General features: G+C 33.0%; 1 protein-coding gene across 2 annotated transcripts in view; it reads right to left on the minus strand.

Moving 5' to 3' along the window:
• Positions 1-17,432, minus strand: part of LOC150104968 (inactive dipeptidyl peptidase 10-like) — a 507,986-nt gene that overhangs the window by 93,233 nt on the left and 397,321 nt on the right. For both annotated transcript variants that reach the window (XM_090395438.1, XM_090395439.1), the window contains exon 2: positions 6,395-6,509. In XM_090395438.1, coding sequence (XP_090251564.1) covers positions 6,395-6,509 — 115 coding nt within the window. The remainder of the gene's footprint in view (positions 1-6,394; positions 6,510-17,432) is intronic.

The following is a 17,432-nucleotide window of genomic DNA, read 5'->3' on the forward strand; positions in this document are numbered from 1 at the left end:
CAACAATTCATAGTGTAGATCCCTTAATTTTCCCATTGCCAGACCTTTGTGGGCAGGTACATTGTCCTGATGAAAGATTTTTTTTTCTGCAAACCAGGTATTTTCTCACGAATTTCGTCTAGTCTGGTTAAAAGATCGGAATAATATTCTCCGGTTATTGTTTTGCCCTATTCAAAATAATTAATAAACAAAATGCCTTTAGCATCCGAAAACACCGATGTCATGACCTTTCCTGCTGATGAAACCGACTTTGTCTTCGTTAGCGCTGAACAACCGGCTTCTGTCCACTGTTTTGACTGCTGTTTGGATTCTGGTGTGTAATAGTGAATCCGGGTCTCATCCATAGTAATAAATCGACGCACAAAATCAGTTTTATTCTTCTTAAAACGCTCCAAGCACTGTTCAGAGATTTTCATGCGAGTGAGTTTTTGATCTGCTGTGAGCAAGCGCTGCACCCATCTTGCACAAACCTTTTTCATATGCAATTCTTCATGCAAAATATACCCTACACGTTCTTTTGAAATGCCTATAATCTCAGCAATTTCACACACTTTGACTCGCCGGTCATCCAATACCATATCGTTCACTTGATCAATGATTTCTGGTGTTACACTTTTTGGACGTCCTTTACGTGGATCATTTTTAAGGCTGGTACGGCTACGTTTAAACTCGGCAGCCCATTTCTTAATTGTCGAAAACGAAGGAGAAAAGTTCCCATAAACTTTTATGAACTTTATATGAATTTCTTTTGGTGTTAAACCTTCTTTTAAAAAGAATTTTTTAACCGCACGAATACTCAATTTTATCTATTTCAAGGGATACAGACAACACTTTTGCTTCAGACAGCTGTATAAAACAAACTACTTGATAGAATGACTTGCAATTTCACATGGATGATTACGAAAGATGTATCAACGTAGAAAAAAAAATCTTGCCGATCGTGTTGCCATCTATGGTCGAGGCCGAGAACCTTTCCGATTACCCTCGTATAGTTTGGCCAACAGAACAATTTCAGCTAATTGCTGAATTTATTCTAGGGCAAAAGCAAAGGATTATTGCGACTGCACAAAAAATTAAAAGATATTAAGCAATAATCAACCAATGTCTACAAAATATTCAATTTCGACTGAATTAATGTAACTTCTTACAATCTCTGCAGAAAAATGCAAATGGAAATAATCATTTGCCAGAAAAAGAAGAAACACTCGAATTTTGTAAGTCAATCTGAGACAATCCATTGAACAAAAGAAAGGTGCCTCATGGATAAAGGAAATAGAATCAGAAATGGAACAAAAACCAATGCAAAATGTCATTATTACTAAAGAAATGGTCAGTGCATAAGCTAGAAAATTAAAAAACTGGAGCAAAAACTGGCAAAGACGAACTGCATGGATTTTGGTTAAATCATCTAACTAGTCTGCATGGTCGAAAGGCAGAATAATTTAATTATTTTTTGCAGTCAGGCTCAGTGGAAGACTGGGTGATATCCGAGCATGCACTTCTCTTCATGAAAGATAAGGATAAAGGTACAGACCCAATAACTATCGTACAATAACATGCCTACTAACTGTGCTTAAGCTGTTCACTGGAATCATAGCAAATTCCATATACCACTACTTATCAGATAATCAGATGTATCCGATTGAACAAGAAGGCAATTTTAAAAAAAAATCTAGAAGAACAAACGACCAAATATTTATTAATAGAATGATCTTCAGAAACTCAAAAAGACGATAAACGAACTTAAACATGGCATGGATAGACTACAAGAAAGCATTCGATTCCCTCCTACACTCTTGGACTCAAAAATATTTGGAATTAACAAAAACATACGTTCGTTTCTGGCTGCTGCTATGAAATCATGGAAAACAACTTTAATAGTCAGTAATAATAAAATTCGGAGATATCAGCATTAAACATAGAATTTTCCATGGTGATTCCTTGTCACCATTGCTCTTCAACATTTCTTTGATACCTTTGTCAATGGTTTGGAAGAAAACAAAACTTGGATATGAAATTCCTAAATATAATATTAAATTTCCCATCTGTTGTATATGGATGACTTGAAGTTATATGGAAAATCGGCCCAGTAAATACTACTGAACAAGGTTCGCATTTATTTTCAATCAGGACATCAAAATAGAATTTGGTTTAGATAAATGCACAATTAATGATGCTACTCATTTTAATTTTGATCAATAGATATATATATATATATATAAACAATTTCAGCTAATGAACACTATAGATACCTAGGAATATTAGACGCCAGTGGTATGCTCCACTCGAAAGTTAAACAACAAGCAGCAGAAGAATACACCAAAAGAGTCCGGAATGTTCCAAGAACAACACTTAATGGATTGAACGTAATTTAACTTGAACTCTTATAACAGTGATCAGATACACAACTGGCATAAGAAGACCTGGACGAAGTGATACTGACTAGCTGTATCTCCCGATAAGAATAAATGGACGGCGTCTGTTGCAAGTAAGACAGACTGGTAAAGAAGAAGAAAATAGTTTAAAAAATTATATCGACAAGACCACCGAGCAAATGCTCCAAGCCGTTTCACAAAGAGGCCTTCTAAAAGCAATGGGAAACAAATCCGATTACAAAAAGGAACAACAAAATTATGCCGATATGCACGCTGGCAAAATCCTTGCATGGTCAATTTCTTTGAGACACTGAGGTAAAAATTGGTAATGGCTACAATATGGATATATTAAAAAAGAAACAGAAGGATTTATTCTAGTCGCTCAAGAACAGTTCAGATCAGTGCCTGCAACAAAGTAGCCCAAACTGGTGATAAGTATTGCCTTTATCAAGTGTCAAAAATAATTCTTTGGAATGTGTACAAGAAATGTGGCTTTTCTACTTCTGATAACTAGTGGCAGCATAAAATAGAGACTGTATTGGAAAACGAAACAGCAAATATTCTCCGGGACTCGAGAATACAAATTGATCGGCCCTGGAAATGCAATAGACCTGACATTACAATTATTGAACATCGATAAGCTTGGATTATTGACATCGTTGTATCCACTGATAATAACATCGACAACAAAGAACTGGAAAAAATTACTAAATATCGAGATCTGGCGATCGAAGTTAGCCGGCTGTGACTTAAACACACCAAAATCATCCCAATAGTTATCGGTGCACTTGGTGCAATTTCAAAGAAGCTATCCAACTATTTACAAGAATTAACCATCACAAACTGTTGTTTGAATGATATCTCGTTTTGGCTGTGTTTCAATTGTGTGAATAAAGTCGTAATAATAATAATAATACAACTTCCAATTCATTCATTGTGTTTCTGTCATTCATCTTTTTTCCCTGCGGGAAATGTTTTCTAGAGATCGGATGCTTTAATAATAATTTTAATGTTAGATGGATTTCAATATGAAAATGAATAAGCCTCAATAGGATTTACATTTTATGTTTTCGCCAGCCTGGTTGGGCGAGTGGTAAGCGTACCCGTTCTGTAATCAACAGGCTACGGGTTCGAATTCTACCGTAGAATGGATGTTTGTGAAAGTCTTTAGGTGGCAGGTGAATTCCATCTCCTGGTTAAGGCCAGACTTTGAAATGGTAAAACAAGACAAGGGAGACATTCTTGGAAGATATTAAGCAAATGAGAGGTATTCGCACAGATGGACACGGGGAGAGATTTTTGAAATGGTAGGGCTATGGTTGGATTTATGCAAGGGAATCTTTATAAGCCTGAAGTGGCTTGGCAAAGCCATTATAGATTTACAATCTGTAGATTGTAAATCTATAGTGGATTTACAATTTCTCGTGGGGAAGGGGTTATATATAAAATTACTTTCTATACAACTAACTGCTAACAGCGTAAGAATTCGTCAGTCGCCTTCTTTGTGTGTGTGAGAGAGAGAGAGAGAGAGAGAGGGAAATTCTTTTCACCATATATTTCAGCTGTTTTTGTGATTTTAGATCTTAATTGCTAACTTAATTAAACACAATTGAGATAAATAATAAAGAATTAAGCAAAGAACGTCTGAGTTATTGAAACTCGAAAGAAAAGTAAGATTATTGTGAAGAATGCCGTTCAAAGTAGAATTTATGTAATATCACACATCATAACAAAATATTTCAATTTTTAGAATATTTGATCTCACAAGTACAAAAAGCGTAAAATAATTCTTTTGATGCCATAGGACTTTCTTTAGTTTGCTAAAATTTTCCGCCGTCACTTTTTGTGTAAGAGCCCTTCATCATTCACTCACTCACTCACTCACTCACACACGCACACACACACACACACACACACACACACACACACACACACACACACACACACACACACACACACACACACACACACACACACACACACACAAAAAAAAAAAAATCCTGGGGCGATACCGAAAGGAAACACATTACACTAAATGGTTTCTGGTGTACAGAGAGAAGTATGGTGAAGATAAATGTAAGAAACTTATCTCTTTGTATCGAAAGAGGAAAGGATGAAGACGACTGCTAGGCCGAAGTCCAAGATACAGATTACGGATGACATTTACGTGATCGTGGTCATTATTAATGTATTTGAGGTTGAACGCTGGGGTTGAACGATGAACAATTCAGAAAGAATCTTCGTAATTTCTTTTACAAAACTTTCAGTTAATGAGATAAGAATCATCCCCCTCCATAAAGAATCTATTAAAGGGTCAAATAAAGAATTTGAAAGACACGATTTGAGTTAAATATATCTAGACGGAAAAATTACTTTACTTTATCTAAGTATATTGGTAAAGATGAATTAATATTAAAGCAGCAATTTCCGGTTTTACTCTCACTGGCTTTAATAGAGAAAAACTTAATTTTTACAGTAAAGTTAAAGAGTTTATGCCATTAATTTTTCGCAACATGTAAAACGTGCATTTAAAATTTTAATTTTATGGGCCAAGAGTTAGATCATAATACTAAAAACCTGTGTGATGTTTTTCAGTTTAGTTTATTAATTTTCTAGCGCAACTATCCGACGTTTCTAGAGTCCTTCATTTAATTAGAGAATGTGGAAAATATTAACAGTTTTTTTATGTTTTCCTGATAAATTCATTCTTATCAACATATCTTAGCCCAGTTTTTTCAATTAAAATTCCCAGCGGACCATATCAGACAAATTTTCGAATATATTATACATGCAAAGTTTTTTTTTTCTTCTTCGAATTCTTAGGTACAAATCTTGCCACTGACTGTATAAGACTATCAAGGCAACTGAGTCTTGATATACTTTAGTTGTTTTTTTTCCAGTTTTTAATAAGATTTTTGAATTCGAGAAACCATACAGACGTGTTTTATAAAATTTCTATCCTTTGTCTATTGGGAAAAAATCAACTTAATAAAGAAATCAATGAAAAAATAAAAAAATAATAAATATCACTCCAGCAATATTAACGGCTGCAGAGATATGAGTTTTTGGTTTTTCCCGGTTTTATAGAATAAAATCCATAACGGCAAATTTACCGTTTTCATGAGCAAAGCCGCTCGAATCGCTTTAAAGAACTTCACTCTCTGGAGAAGCGATTATTATAGGGAATAAAAAAATATATCACGTAGGGATTAACACTATCCCAAAGGATAAAAAAAATATAACTTTCGATCTTGTCAGAGCCAAGAACAGAAGCCATTTGGTGATGAGTGGTCCAGCAGCGAATATTTGTATACCAAACAGACGAAAACGAGCATTTATCATTGTTAAAGATATTTCATTTATTACTAATTATACGTACCGTACCTTTGTTTTATTTCTAAGTTGCTTCTGAATTATCATTGTAAAGTGGATTATCATTTAGAGCGTCCTGAATTTCGGCATGTTAGGATATGAAATGTGTGTATATGACTTTCGTGGGCCTATACGAAGAGAGGCAGGGTTTTTTCCCATCCAGAAATGTCCGTTAGCGCATCTCAAAATGCTATTTTAATATTTAAAAGAAACTCATTTAAATCTCAGTAATTACAAAATCAAACGTAAAGAGCATATACTGGAAAATGAATAATTAATATCATAACTTTAGAAAATGAACACCAGCATGAATTTCTTTAACAATAAACTATCACAACGCCAATCGATTTAAACATTTAGAGATCATTTTAAGTTGTTAAATTTTTTATATATATATAATTAAGTGGTTTTTAAATTGTTTTTCATAATCAGTGCTCATAATATAATCGTGAATTATATCACAAGAACGAATAATTCACAATAATAATTTTGTTATTCTAAAATCGATTTTAAATGCAGGAATTTTGTTAGCGTCTTTGCTAATATAAACGTTAAACTATAAATTTAATCTCAAATGTTTGTCACTGTTGATGAGCAATGACGATTATAATTGCGTTGCGTCACATCTTACGAACGATATTACTTACCTGGGGATAAAAGGACTACGGCTGTAATGATTAGCGAACAGACAGTAACGATTACAAGCAGAGCTATGCAAATCCCTTTCCAGTTCCTTTGTTCTTGATCCCCGGATTCTATCTCCTAAAAAAAAAAAAAAGAAAGAAGAAAAGAATAGAAAGATAATAACAATGAATTCACATTTATGGCTTTTTCTTTTGAACTTTAGTTTATTTTTGATCATTTCCCTGCGGGCGTCATCTTTTACGGAGTATGCACGTCTTTCTGTGAGATTTAAAATTTACAATAAAAGAGCGCCCGAAACAGTAATTCAATCTCTGAAACAGAAAATGCACAAATCGAGTTTGCCCTTTATTGTTATAAATATCACGCTCAATGCTTGCCATGCTTCGTATTCCTAGAGGACGCTCTTGTAATCTGAGTAATCCTAGTGTTCGTCATGCAAATTAAGGAGTTTACACGATGCTTCGTTATCTTTTTTTATTATTATTCTTTGTTTTTAATGCGGTGCACGTGAAATTTGATTTTTTTTCCTAAATAAGCTAGCGAATACAACGAATGTAACGCTTCTTTTGTTTATCTTTTAAACATCTATTTTTTTCTGCACATGTTTACACTTAAGTACACATGAAATGGTCTGTCTAATCGCAATTATTATCTGCTATTATCATATGATTTTCTGTATACATTAATCAATGGAAACTGGTTAACTTTTGAAAAATGCAGTTTAAGATAGATTTAACTATTTTTCAGAACTAGTAAAATGTGACAAATGTTAATTCTTTTTTTTCTTTACCATTAAAGAGCCATGCGTCCTCACGCAATTCCAAGTTATTCGCTATCTAGAAGTGCGATCTAGAAAGAACGTACTTCTACACCTTCCTAATTTTATATACCGATGACAGGAATTTAATAAAGTGCACTTAAGTGCAGCCATAAATCGTTCTTCCAGTTAAATTATGAACTCTGCAAACGGATCCGTCTTCTTCCTCTTCTTTTCACTTACTGAATCAAATAACTCACTTTCATTAATAACTTCGGTAGTAAAGTGGTTAGCCTAATAAGTCGTTATAAGTCAGATAATTTTGAGTAGTTTTTATACTTGAGTTTCACCTAAGAAAGTTCTAAATTTATAGTATTATTAGTGTTGTTTCATTGTGCAGAAAAAGGCTACATAATTAGTTGCATGTTTGGTTCTCTAGAGAGTCAAAGAACATCGGATTAGTTTTATGGAACTGAATACCATTTATAATTAAAATTATACGTTGTATTGCAATATGTGTTTACCTCTGGATTTATAATGAAACATATTTTAATTTTTCATATAAGTTTTGACGAAAAAATAAATAAATGTCACCACCAAATATCAAACAGTGACACAGAACAACTTTCTTTTTTTTTGTTTAAATTACAAATGAGTTTTAATACCAACGTAAAATATGTAAATAAATACTTCTAGCGAATCTATTTTAAAATATAAGTATTTTTCAGCTTCTGTGATAATTACTTACCTTACGATTTCAACTGCTTTCAAAACCACCAGTAGCGAGCATTGGGAGTCGCAAGACTTTTCTGACAGTTGATTTTATGAAGAGGAAAAAGAATTCCAATACTTTTTTCATTTGTTATACTTTGAAAGGTTATCTGTAACGCTAGTATAGTTAAATGAATATTTATTCTAGTGTCATTATTAAGCATTCTATCTTTGATGTGATATCGAGAATTTACAGCCAAAAAGAAACCTTCTTGAACAACACAAAACTAGTGCGAAGTTAGTAACAGGACAAGATAGTACGCTCAGATGAGTTGAAGATCCTGAGAAGAAAACGAAATACATTGCAACACAATGTAGGATACCCTAGGATAGTGATTCTTAATCGGTGGGCCGCGGCCCCCTAAGGGACCGCGGAAAATTTATAGAAAGTTTATAGTTTTTAAAGTTTTGAAATCTCTTAAAATAAGTATTTTTTTGCTCTTTATTTTACTTTGTTTGAAACTTGTATGGTTTCAGTAATCTGAATCATGAAGTTTAATGCAGTAGTTTCTTTTGTGGTGGCGCCACAAGTCGATTTTTCGCTGCTGGTAACACTACAAGTTGTGACATCTTCCTATTGGACGTGTGATGGAAGTGACCCTCTCAAGTTTTAAACAATACTAGTACGAATGCATAAAACTTAATTACTTTTCGAAACTTTCAGTGCTGTAATACTGATTTGCCATTTCTTAAAATTTACCCGTTATAAAATGAGCAAACAAAGAACATTAATTTCCTAAAGTTTTTACAGTAATACTTAAGTAAATTTGATTTCTGTTTTCTGATTTTTGTCATAATAATCAGTAAGTAAAACCACTATTTTTTTTAAAAGAAAGTTTAATTATTATTATTATTATTGTTACGTTACTACAAACTAGGGGACCGCGACTACTAAATACTAAAAGGTTAAGAGCCACTGCCCTAAGATACATGAAACCTCGTATCATTTATTTACTTTCTTTCGTGCTTCTTCTTGTCAGTAACAAAACAGTAACTTGTAACTATAAATAAATGCGATGAAGAATAGATGCTTCGTCGTTAAACTAGAAAAAGTAAAATTGGAATTATTATGAATGTGAACAAGACACTAAGGAACATTCCCAATTTTACGAAAGAATTTCGTAAAATTCTTTTTCGTAAAATTCTGCAAAAAACGAGATTTTGCAGAAATATCAACTGTTAACCGATCACTTTCGTAAATAGTTCATTTGTAATAACCAATCAGTTTTATTAGAAAATTGTGAACCTTTTAATCTATTATGAAGAAAGGGGTAAGCCTAATTCATTCATTGTCCGCGATATTTTTTCTTTTTAGCCTAACAACCATTTCTAGAAATAACTGAGTGTCTAACAAAGAACTTTTATTAAGAATAACAATTTTGCAGAAATGTTCGTAATTATACTATATAACATCTGTAACATGCTGTGAATACTTATTTATAGTAAAGAACGTCTCTGAAAGTTCTATATATTCCGTTTATAGAGTACGCCTTTCTCTCTTATTAAAAATCTCCTTACATTGTTTGATGTTGGTTATGTTTAAAAATACGATCTGGAACTTCCATGTAACTGACATCGCGAACAATAGAGATAATATTAGAAAGAAGAAGATCCACATTATTCCTTCCCTATTCTTACTCTTTTGATTATCTGCTTCAAATTTTGTGGCAAGTTACGGCTGACGTCAATATCAGTATGGGGCTTTCCGCCGAAGCTATCATCAAATCAAGTGTTACGTCATAGCGGAGGACAATTTGCACTGGAAAAGCCTACAATTATTTATTCACTTTAACGTGTTCTTGTCAGCTAATGCCACAACATTCAAACAGCGTAGTGACGTTCTTTCCACTTTAGTCACACTCCAGTAGATAACTAGCGGTTTATTCTAAATCTTGAAACATTCTTAACGTCATGGTTTCACCGAAAAATGAAATTTCGAAGTACTTTCAACTGCATGCTTCACTACCAGCGCTGTGTTAGCATGTTTTTCTCTTCTTTATCGGTCCTTTGAAGGACGGCAAGATTTAAAATCGAATTATGTTTGCATTACTTTTCCTGAATGTTTTTTGACTTTCTCTGCTATAAAACGATTCTCTCGATTTTCTATCTAACTTTTTTTCGAGCTTAACTTAGTTGTTTTTTTATGTCTTCCAATTCTGTATAAACACAAAGGTTGGATGGAAAGAGAACACTTTGTATCGTAAGTGAAAAATAAAATCAGAACCACGTAGATCGATACGTGGAACTGTCTACATACTGTGTGATGCTTAACAAAAATAAACAGAACACCGTTTGGGCTTAACCAAGTTCGTGAGAGTAATATGTCACAACAGTTGTAACTGATTTAGACATGGGAATCAGACCATTAAATCTCAAGAGCAGAGGGTTGTAAAATGATGAACGATGTGTGGGGGAGGAAGAAGTTGAAAGATTAAAACAGACGTGAGATTGGCCTGATAATGATGAAAAATGTATGGTATCAAGAAGTCATCTGTATCTCCGTGTAATCTTACTGACCTGAATTTCAACACAATAGTTTATGCGATCAGAAATTAACGGAAACTAAAGTGGTTTTAGGGTATTTGGTGAAACTACGAACATGTTTTATTCACGTATTTTTCTCATGTTCACGACATATGTAACTCATTATCCATACATTTCCAAGAGACCAAGATGGCTTTGAAAAGAAGAGATGAAAAGCCTTGTTACTCTATGAGCGTCATTACAATAGCTGTCTTTAATATTTTAATGTCCTCCTTAATTGAGTGATAGATCTCTGTCTTAGGCAAGCTTTAATAACTTTATTAACTTCTATAACTTTTCATTATGCATATCCTGCGTGATAAGCAACATTTCATAGCAACTCAAAAGGATAAACGGAATCAGTAACTAAATGTGGCTTTAAGAATCGCGAAAGATATAGAGGAATGCACGCGTAATACTAGAAAAAAATTCACGTCTTCGCATCAGCATCGACATTTTTTTTAAATTATAATCAAAGATGGACCTGAAGAGGTTTGGTTTCATTGCACTACTTGGATAAGATTTTCATTAAAAACGAATCACGATATCTTATTATTAGCAGCCTGCCTATTTCACCGAAAAAGGCAGTAAATTTTGAATCCGCAAAAGATGCTAACACAAATCCTTCGAAACGACCTTACAGAGCGTCGTTGATAAGGTTTGTCTTTTAAAAAACAGTTGGCTGAGAAATAGAAATTGTAGCACATGAATAAGATAAGAGTTAGAGAAAAGTACTCCTTTGAAGACAAATAAATAATAGTTTAATAATAATGGCATCAACCAATCAAGGCGGCGGTATCACACCAAAGAGTAAAAGTAATCTGCTGCATTAAAATTAATAATCCTTCATCATTAATCACAAGTCAGTTACTGTGATTTTCACATTTATCAGTGATACTGAGAATTAAACGTCTAATAAATAATTTAATAAACCAATCATTAATGGACAGGTTCGTGTTCTAAAGGTTGTTAATAACGCTAAATCCAGACTCTTCTTGGAAATTTCTGGCTTCTATTCAAAAACTCTTTCTCGATAACCGGAAATAGTTCTTTATATACCCACCACTCCAATGGAATTAATTGTAAGAAGCAAATACTTAAGAGAGAAAGAGAGAATAACATATCGTTAAAATACTGCTTAATTCATAAAATCTTGGTATCATCTCCCAGGGTTGGATATAAATTTTTCACAAATGAATTAAATAAATGACAAAGGTGATTTTATTATCCCATACATTGCTGCGAGTAGACCTAAGTATGGTGAATCCGAAGCAAAAGCGTAAGTTTTATCAAGCATAAATAATCTTTTGTTCGAAAGGAGAAAACTCTTTCAGTGTTCTTGAGAAACTCTAAGAGGATTATGTTGAAAGACTGAATTCTCTTAACATAATCTTGGAAACACGGAAGGATTTGTAACAGAGCTGAACACCCACTGTCGTTTGCACAGCACAATACGGATGCGAACTACCATAAACATGGACGTTATTTGCGGAATGGCTTTAAACTTCACAACTGTTACAAGGTGTGTGAAGTAAGAAAATTCCCACCGTACAACTCTTCCAAGCACAATAAAACTACTTAAGATATGAGTCCAACTCCAACTTTTTTATTTCGAAGTTCGGAAACTCCCTTCATCAGTCCCAATCTACTTAAAACAGACACGAGATATGTTTAAAACATTCACTAAATATATATTTTTCTTTTCCCTTAAATTCATTCCGTTAATATTGATTTCCTCTTATAAGTGCTTTGTGTTTTTAACTAAAGACGAGAAAAAGTGGGAAGAAATATATCATTGTCATGATGTTGGAACTGTTTTTAGAATTTTAAAACTGCAAGGATGCAGTCTATGATTAAAATTGTAACTTTCAGAGACCACCTATAGTTTGTCATGCCCCGGTTCGCAAACTGGCCATTTTATTATTTTATAGTTTCGATTTTCAGTTACATATATTAGTTTTTGGAACAGAAAAGAGAAAGTATTTGGAATACGCTTCAGTAAAAATATTAAAAAAAAATCACTGTTAAATATTACTCTTTATACCACATCCAATTATCTGTGTTTCGACGTTAGACAGCTTTCAGACACGGAAGCAAATGGGGTAGTTTCCATGTATCAGGCTATCCATTTCCCAAACGTGGCTATCATCTGAAGACACACTACGCTACCCTCGTGTTCACAGTTCACCAGTAAAAGGGTGATCATCGCAAAGAGACATAACTGTAGAGTTCTTATTTTATATTCAGAACACACAGCCATATATATCAGAATAGCTATCAATGCAAAACGTTGATTGCGTACGTTTAAGGAAGAAAAACAACATCGAAGAATCTTCCCAGGAAAGGCAAACTTATGGTTATGAGGTGATAAAGACGACACTGAAATGCTGTTGGCATGAAGATGAGAAGAACGAACAAATGACGTGAAGTCGAGACTGTGCAATTCGCCTTTCTCATAGCAAAGGAAACTGCTAGGATGAATAGGGACATTTCCCAAGAGTCTGAAGTATTTGAATACAGCAGATCACTAAACCAAGTGAGAAATCATTAAACTGAGAGGTGAAAATATGCTTTTGGAGGAAAAATACGAAAATGTTAGAGGTTAGCTTGGACTGATTAGCCTTATAAGTATATTGGTATGGAAGATCCTTTATTTTTCAATGTCATTTCCACCTACGAAAGGTTATAAACCTATAGTACATTAATACCACGGGTGGACTAACAATTTTTTTCTACATTTTTATTAACTTTATACATTTTTGTATTTTTATTTATGTTTTGCATAGTCAGAGAAGAGCCTTCCTAGCTCAGTGGATATAGACAAAGCTCTTTGGTCGGAAAGACCTGGGTTCGATTACCATCCATGACGCGAGAAACCTTTATCAGGTCTTTTCGACTAAAGGTGAGTTAGCTGGTCTCACTTTTCTCCAGGAAACTCGTGTTTTTCATCCCTCAAAACACGCAAACCGGTCCCGTGAACACACACCTACACACACACACACACACACACACACACACACACACACACACACTTCTACAGTCATAAAATATTTACTACTGTAGGGCAAGGAAGGCAACGGGAAACCACCTTGTTCCATAATCATTATTCATTAGTAAGTAGCATATTGCTAGTCCACCAACCATAAGGTTGATAGGGACCACACACACACACACACACACACACACACACACACAGTCGGAGACCAAATATGAAACTTTTACATGCTACTTCACTCTTTCAATACAGTAGTTCTGATATCACTCCTAGCGATGAAATAATTCATCTCCCATCTAGAGAAAATAACCAATATTCATCCCACATCAGGATTCAAACCCATAGCCAGATAGGAGAGTGGATACGTTAACTACTGCGCCAACCAGGCCAGCAATTTTTTTTTTATGATCAAAAATATTAACAAAATCTGTGACCTCATAGTCCAAGTAATTAGCATATCCGTTCTCCAGCTTCGGTTTGAATTCCACCGTCAACACGAATTTATTATTATTATTATTATTATTATTATTATTATTATTATTATTATTATTATTATTATTATTATCTATCCTCTTCTTCTTCTATTTTGAGGAAGATCCACTTACTTTAATCTTTCCAATAAGGCCTTATCAACCAACTCTTCTTATTTTATGACCCTTATGCTATTAGAGTACTCGAGAGCCATGGGGCTTTTCATTTCTGACCTTACAACTATGCCCTCTCTATAAACCTCACTATAATTCTTCTATAATTTATTCTTTCCCCTTCAATATTCCCTATTGCTCCTATGGGTTTAAATTTGGAAGAAGGCTAGTTCAGAAGCCTTAAGGTAGCAGCCCTACCACTGAACTATTCCATCGTCATGCTAGTCCCCTAACATGGAAAAACATAATTCAACTTGTAAGCTGACAGAAAAAGATAATCGGATTGAATCTATGGAAAATGACCCTGGAATGGAAAAGGTAAAACAAAAATGGAAACGACAAAATATAATACACATAGCAAACTGGAATGTAAGAGGACTAGCATATAAAGAAATAGAATTAGACGAACTATTAAATGAAAGAAATTTTAAAATAGTAGTAATCGCTGAAACAAAAAAAAAAAAAAAGAAATTAAAAGGAACTATGAGAACCGAAAATTTTAATGTGATATACAGTGGAGTTGACAGAGACCAAAGAGCACTAGCAGGAGTCATGATTTGGATTCATAACTCCCTTTCAAAACAGTTAAAACATTATAAATTATGGAATGGAAGAATAATAGAAGCTAGAATAAAAATAGATAGATGCTATTTAACAATAATTGGTTTATATGTCCCAGAAGAGGGAAGAGACAGGATAATATTGATTTTTATAATCAGCTACAAAATATATATAATAAAATAAATAAAAATGATTACGTAATTTTAGCAGGAGACTTAAATGCAAGAATTGGAAACACGAAAATTAATAATAATATAGGAATACATGGAGAACACACTCTAAACAGGAATGGTAAAAAATTGATTGACTTTGTAGTTTATATAATAATCTAAAAATAATGAATTCCTTCTATAAACATAAAGACATACATAAATATACTTGGGCGGCAAGAGGATGGAAATCAATATTAGATTACTTCATATTAAATGAAAAGACATCAAAATTTTCACTAGATGTTAGAGTTCACAGAGGATATGAAATAAGCAGTGACCACTTCCTTGTTAAAATAAGGAAGTGGTCACTGCTTATTTCATATTCAATTTTTCTTTCTAAATTAAGATTACCACCTAAATGGCTACAAGTAACAAGAACAGAAAGAAAAATTGAAACATTTGTTTATAAAACGAGACTATTGAATGACACAAATGTACAATGGCTATATGAACAAAGAATTAACCAATATCTAGATAAGATAAAACAAAATGAAGAAATAGAAATAGAATGGCTTAATATAAAAACGATACTAAATGCAGCAGCAAATGAAAGCTTAGGAAAGACCAAAAAATTCAATGAAAGGGAAAAAAACTGAAGATCTGGAATGATACAATTCAAGAAATAATCAAAAAGAAAAAAGAAGCCTATCACAAATGGTTAAGCAGTAAAAGATTAGAAGATGAAATAGAATATAAAAGAGAAGTCAGAAAAAGAGATAGAGAATCATGGAACAAATTTGTTTCTAATTTAGAACATGATTTATATAAAATAAGACCCAAAGTATATAAAATTTTGAAACACTTAAACGCAGATACCAAAGAAAACATAAAATAAACACTGAATTGTAATTAGAAGAATGTCTAAATTTCTACACAGAATTGTGGACAGACAAATATTTAAAAAAAAACAATTGGCAAACAATTAACGAAAATGAAAAGGAAATAACTGAAGAAGAATTAGAAATCAGCCTGAAAGAAATAAGAAACGGAAAATCACCTGGAGAAGATAAGCTAGGTTCAAAACTATATAAATACGCAGGAACAAGATTCAAAGAAAGACTTTTATTATTTATTTTTAAATAAAATTTATTCGACTGGTATCCCCCGAACAGAATGGAAAAAAAGTAATTGTGATTCCTATCTTTAAAAAGGGTAATAGAGATGACCCTAAAAACTATAGAGCTTTAGTATCAGTATACTAAATTCCTGTTACAAAATATATAGCAGAATTTTAAATAGCAAACTAATGAAATATTCCGAAAACTTTATTTTAGAAGTACAGAATGGATTTAGAAAAGCACGATCATGTATAGACCCGGCCTTTTGCCTAAAATTTATAATAGAGAAAAGAAGATAATACAGTTTAGAAACACACATATTGCATTTATTGACTTTGAAAAAGCATTTGACAAAGTTAAAAGAAACATATTATTTAACATAGTAAAAGAAAGACACATACCAAATAATATCCTAAAAGCTATCACAAGTATATATGAAAATAATCAAATACAAATAAGATTAAATCACGAGCTATCATATACGAGAGCGATAAACCAAGGGGTCCGAAAGGGATGTCCCCTCTCAGCAACTCTTTTTAATATTTACTTAAATGAAATAATAATAAAATGGAATAAAAATTTCCATCAAGGTATTAAACTTTCTCCTACAGTGAACTTAAACACTCTCCTTTTTGCCGACGACCAAATAATAATTACAAATTCTGAAGATAACTTACAGAAAGCTATTTTAGATCTAAATGAGATAGCCAAAGATTATGGTATGATAATATCAATAGAAAAATAAAAAAACTATGGCCTTTAAAGGACACGATCCAGCAAGAACTAAAATAGTATTAGATAACAAGATCTTAGAACAGGCGAATTCACTTAATTACCTAGGATGTATGATCACTTATGAAAATGAAAAAGATATAAACGTAAAAATTTCAAAATATTTAAAAATAACAGGTGTAATTAACTCTATATTTAAAACAAACCTAGTTCAAAAACAAATCAGACTAAAAGTATACAATACATTAGCCGTACCGGTCTTAAATGTATGGAAGCGAAATCCTGACAATAAAACGAAAAGACAAACAAAGATTAAAAACAGCAGAAATGAAGTTTATGAGAAAAACTGCAAAGTATACCGTATTTAATCACAAAAGAAAACGAAGAAATTATGAAAGAATTAAACCAAGAACCAGTAATAGAAAAAATTAAAAAATATAAACATAAATGGATGGAACACGTTCAAAGAAAACAGAAAGATTACCAAAACAAGCCTTAAAGTACAAGCCATTAGGAAAAAGAAAACCAGGACGTCCTCTTAAACGATTCAACGATGACTTCTGAGGCCGAAACAGGCCATGCTAGGCCTAAATCCTTGATACGCATTATTATTATTATTATTATTATTATTATTATTATTATTACGCGAGACTTCCAAGGCGTGAAAGAACTGATTGCCGAAGGGCATCCCACACAACGCAACACTATTTAATTCACACACTAGACTAGGTTTGTGAATATTAAGTGGGAGCAAGGGCGGCTCGTGCATAGGCACTGCGGAACTGCA

Source organism: Typopeltis vanoorti, chromosome 7 (genome assembly GCF_054136105.1).
Source record: "Typopeltis vanoorti isolate ZY-2024b chromosome 7, IOZ_Tvanoo_1.0, whole genome shotgun sequence".
NCBI classification, from domain to species: domain Eukaryota; kingdom Metazoa; phylum Arthropoda; class Arachnida; order Uropygi; family Thelyphonidae; genus Typopeltis; species Typopeltis vanoorti.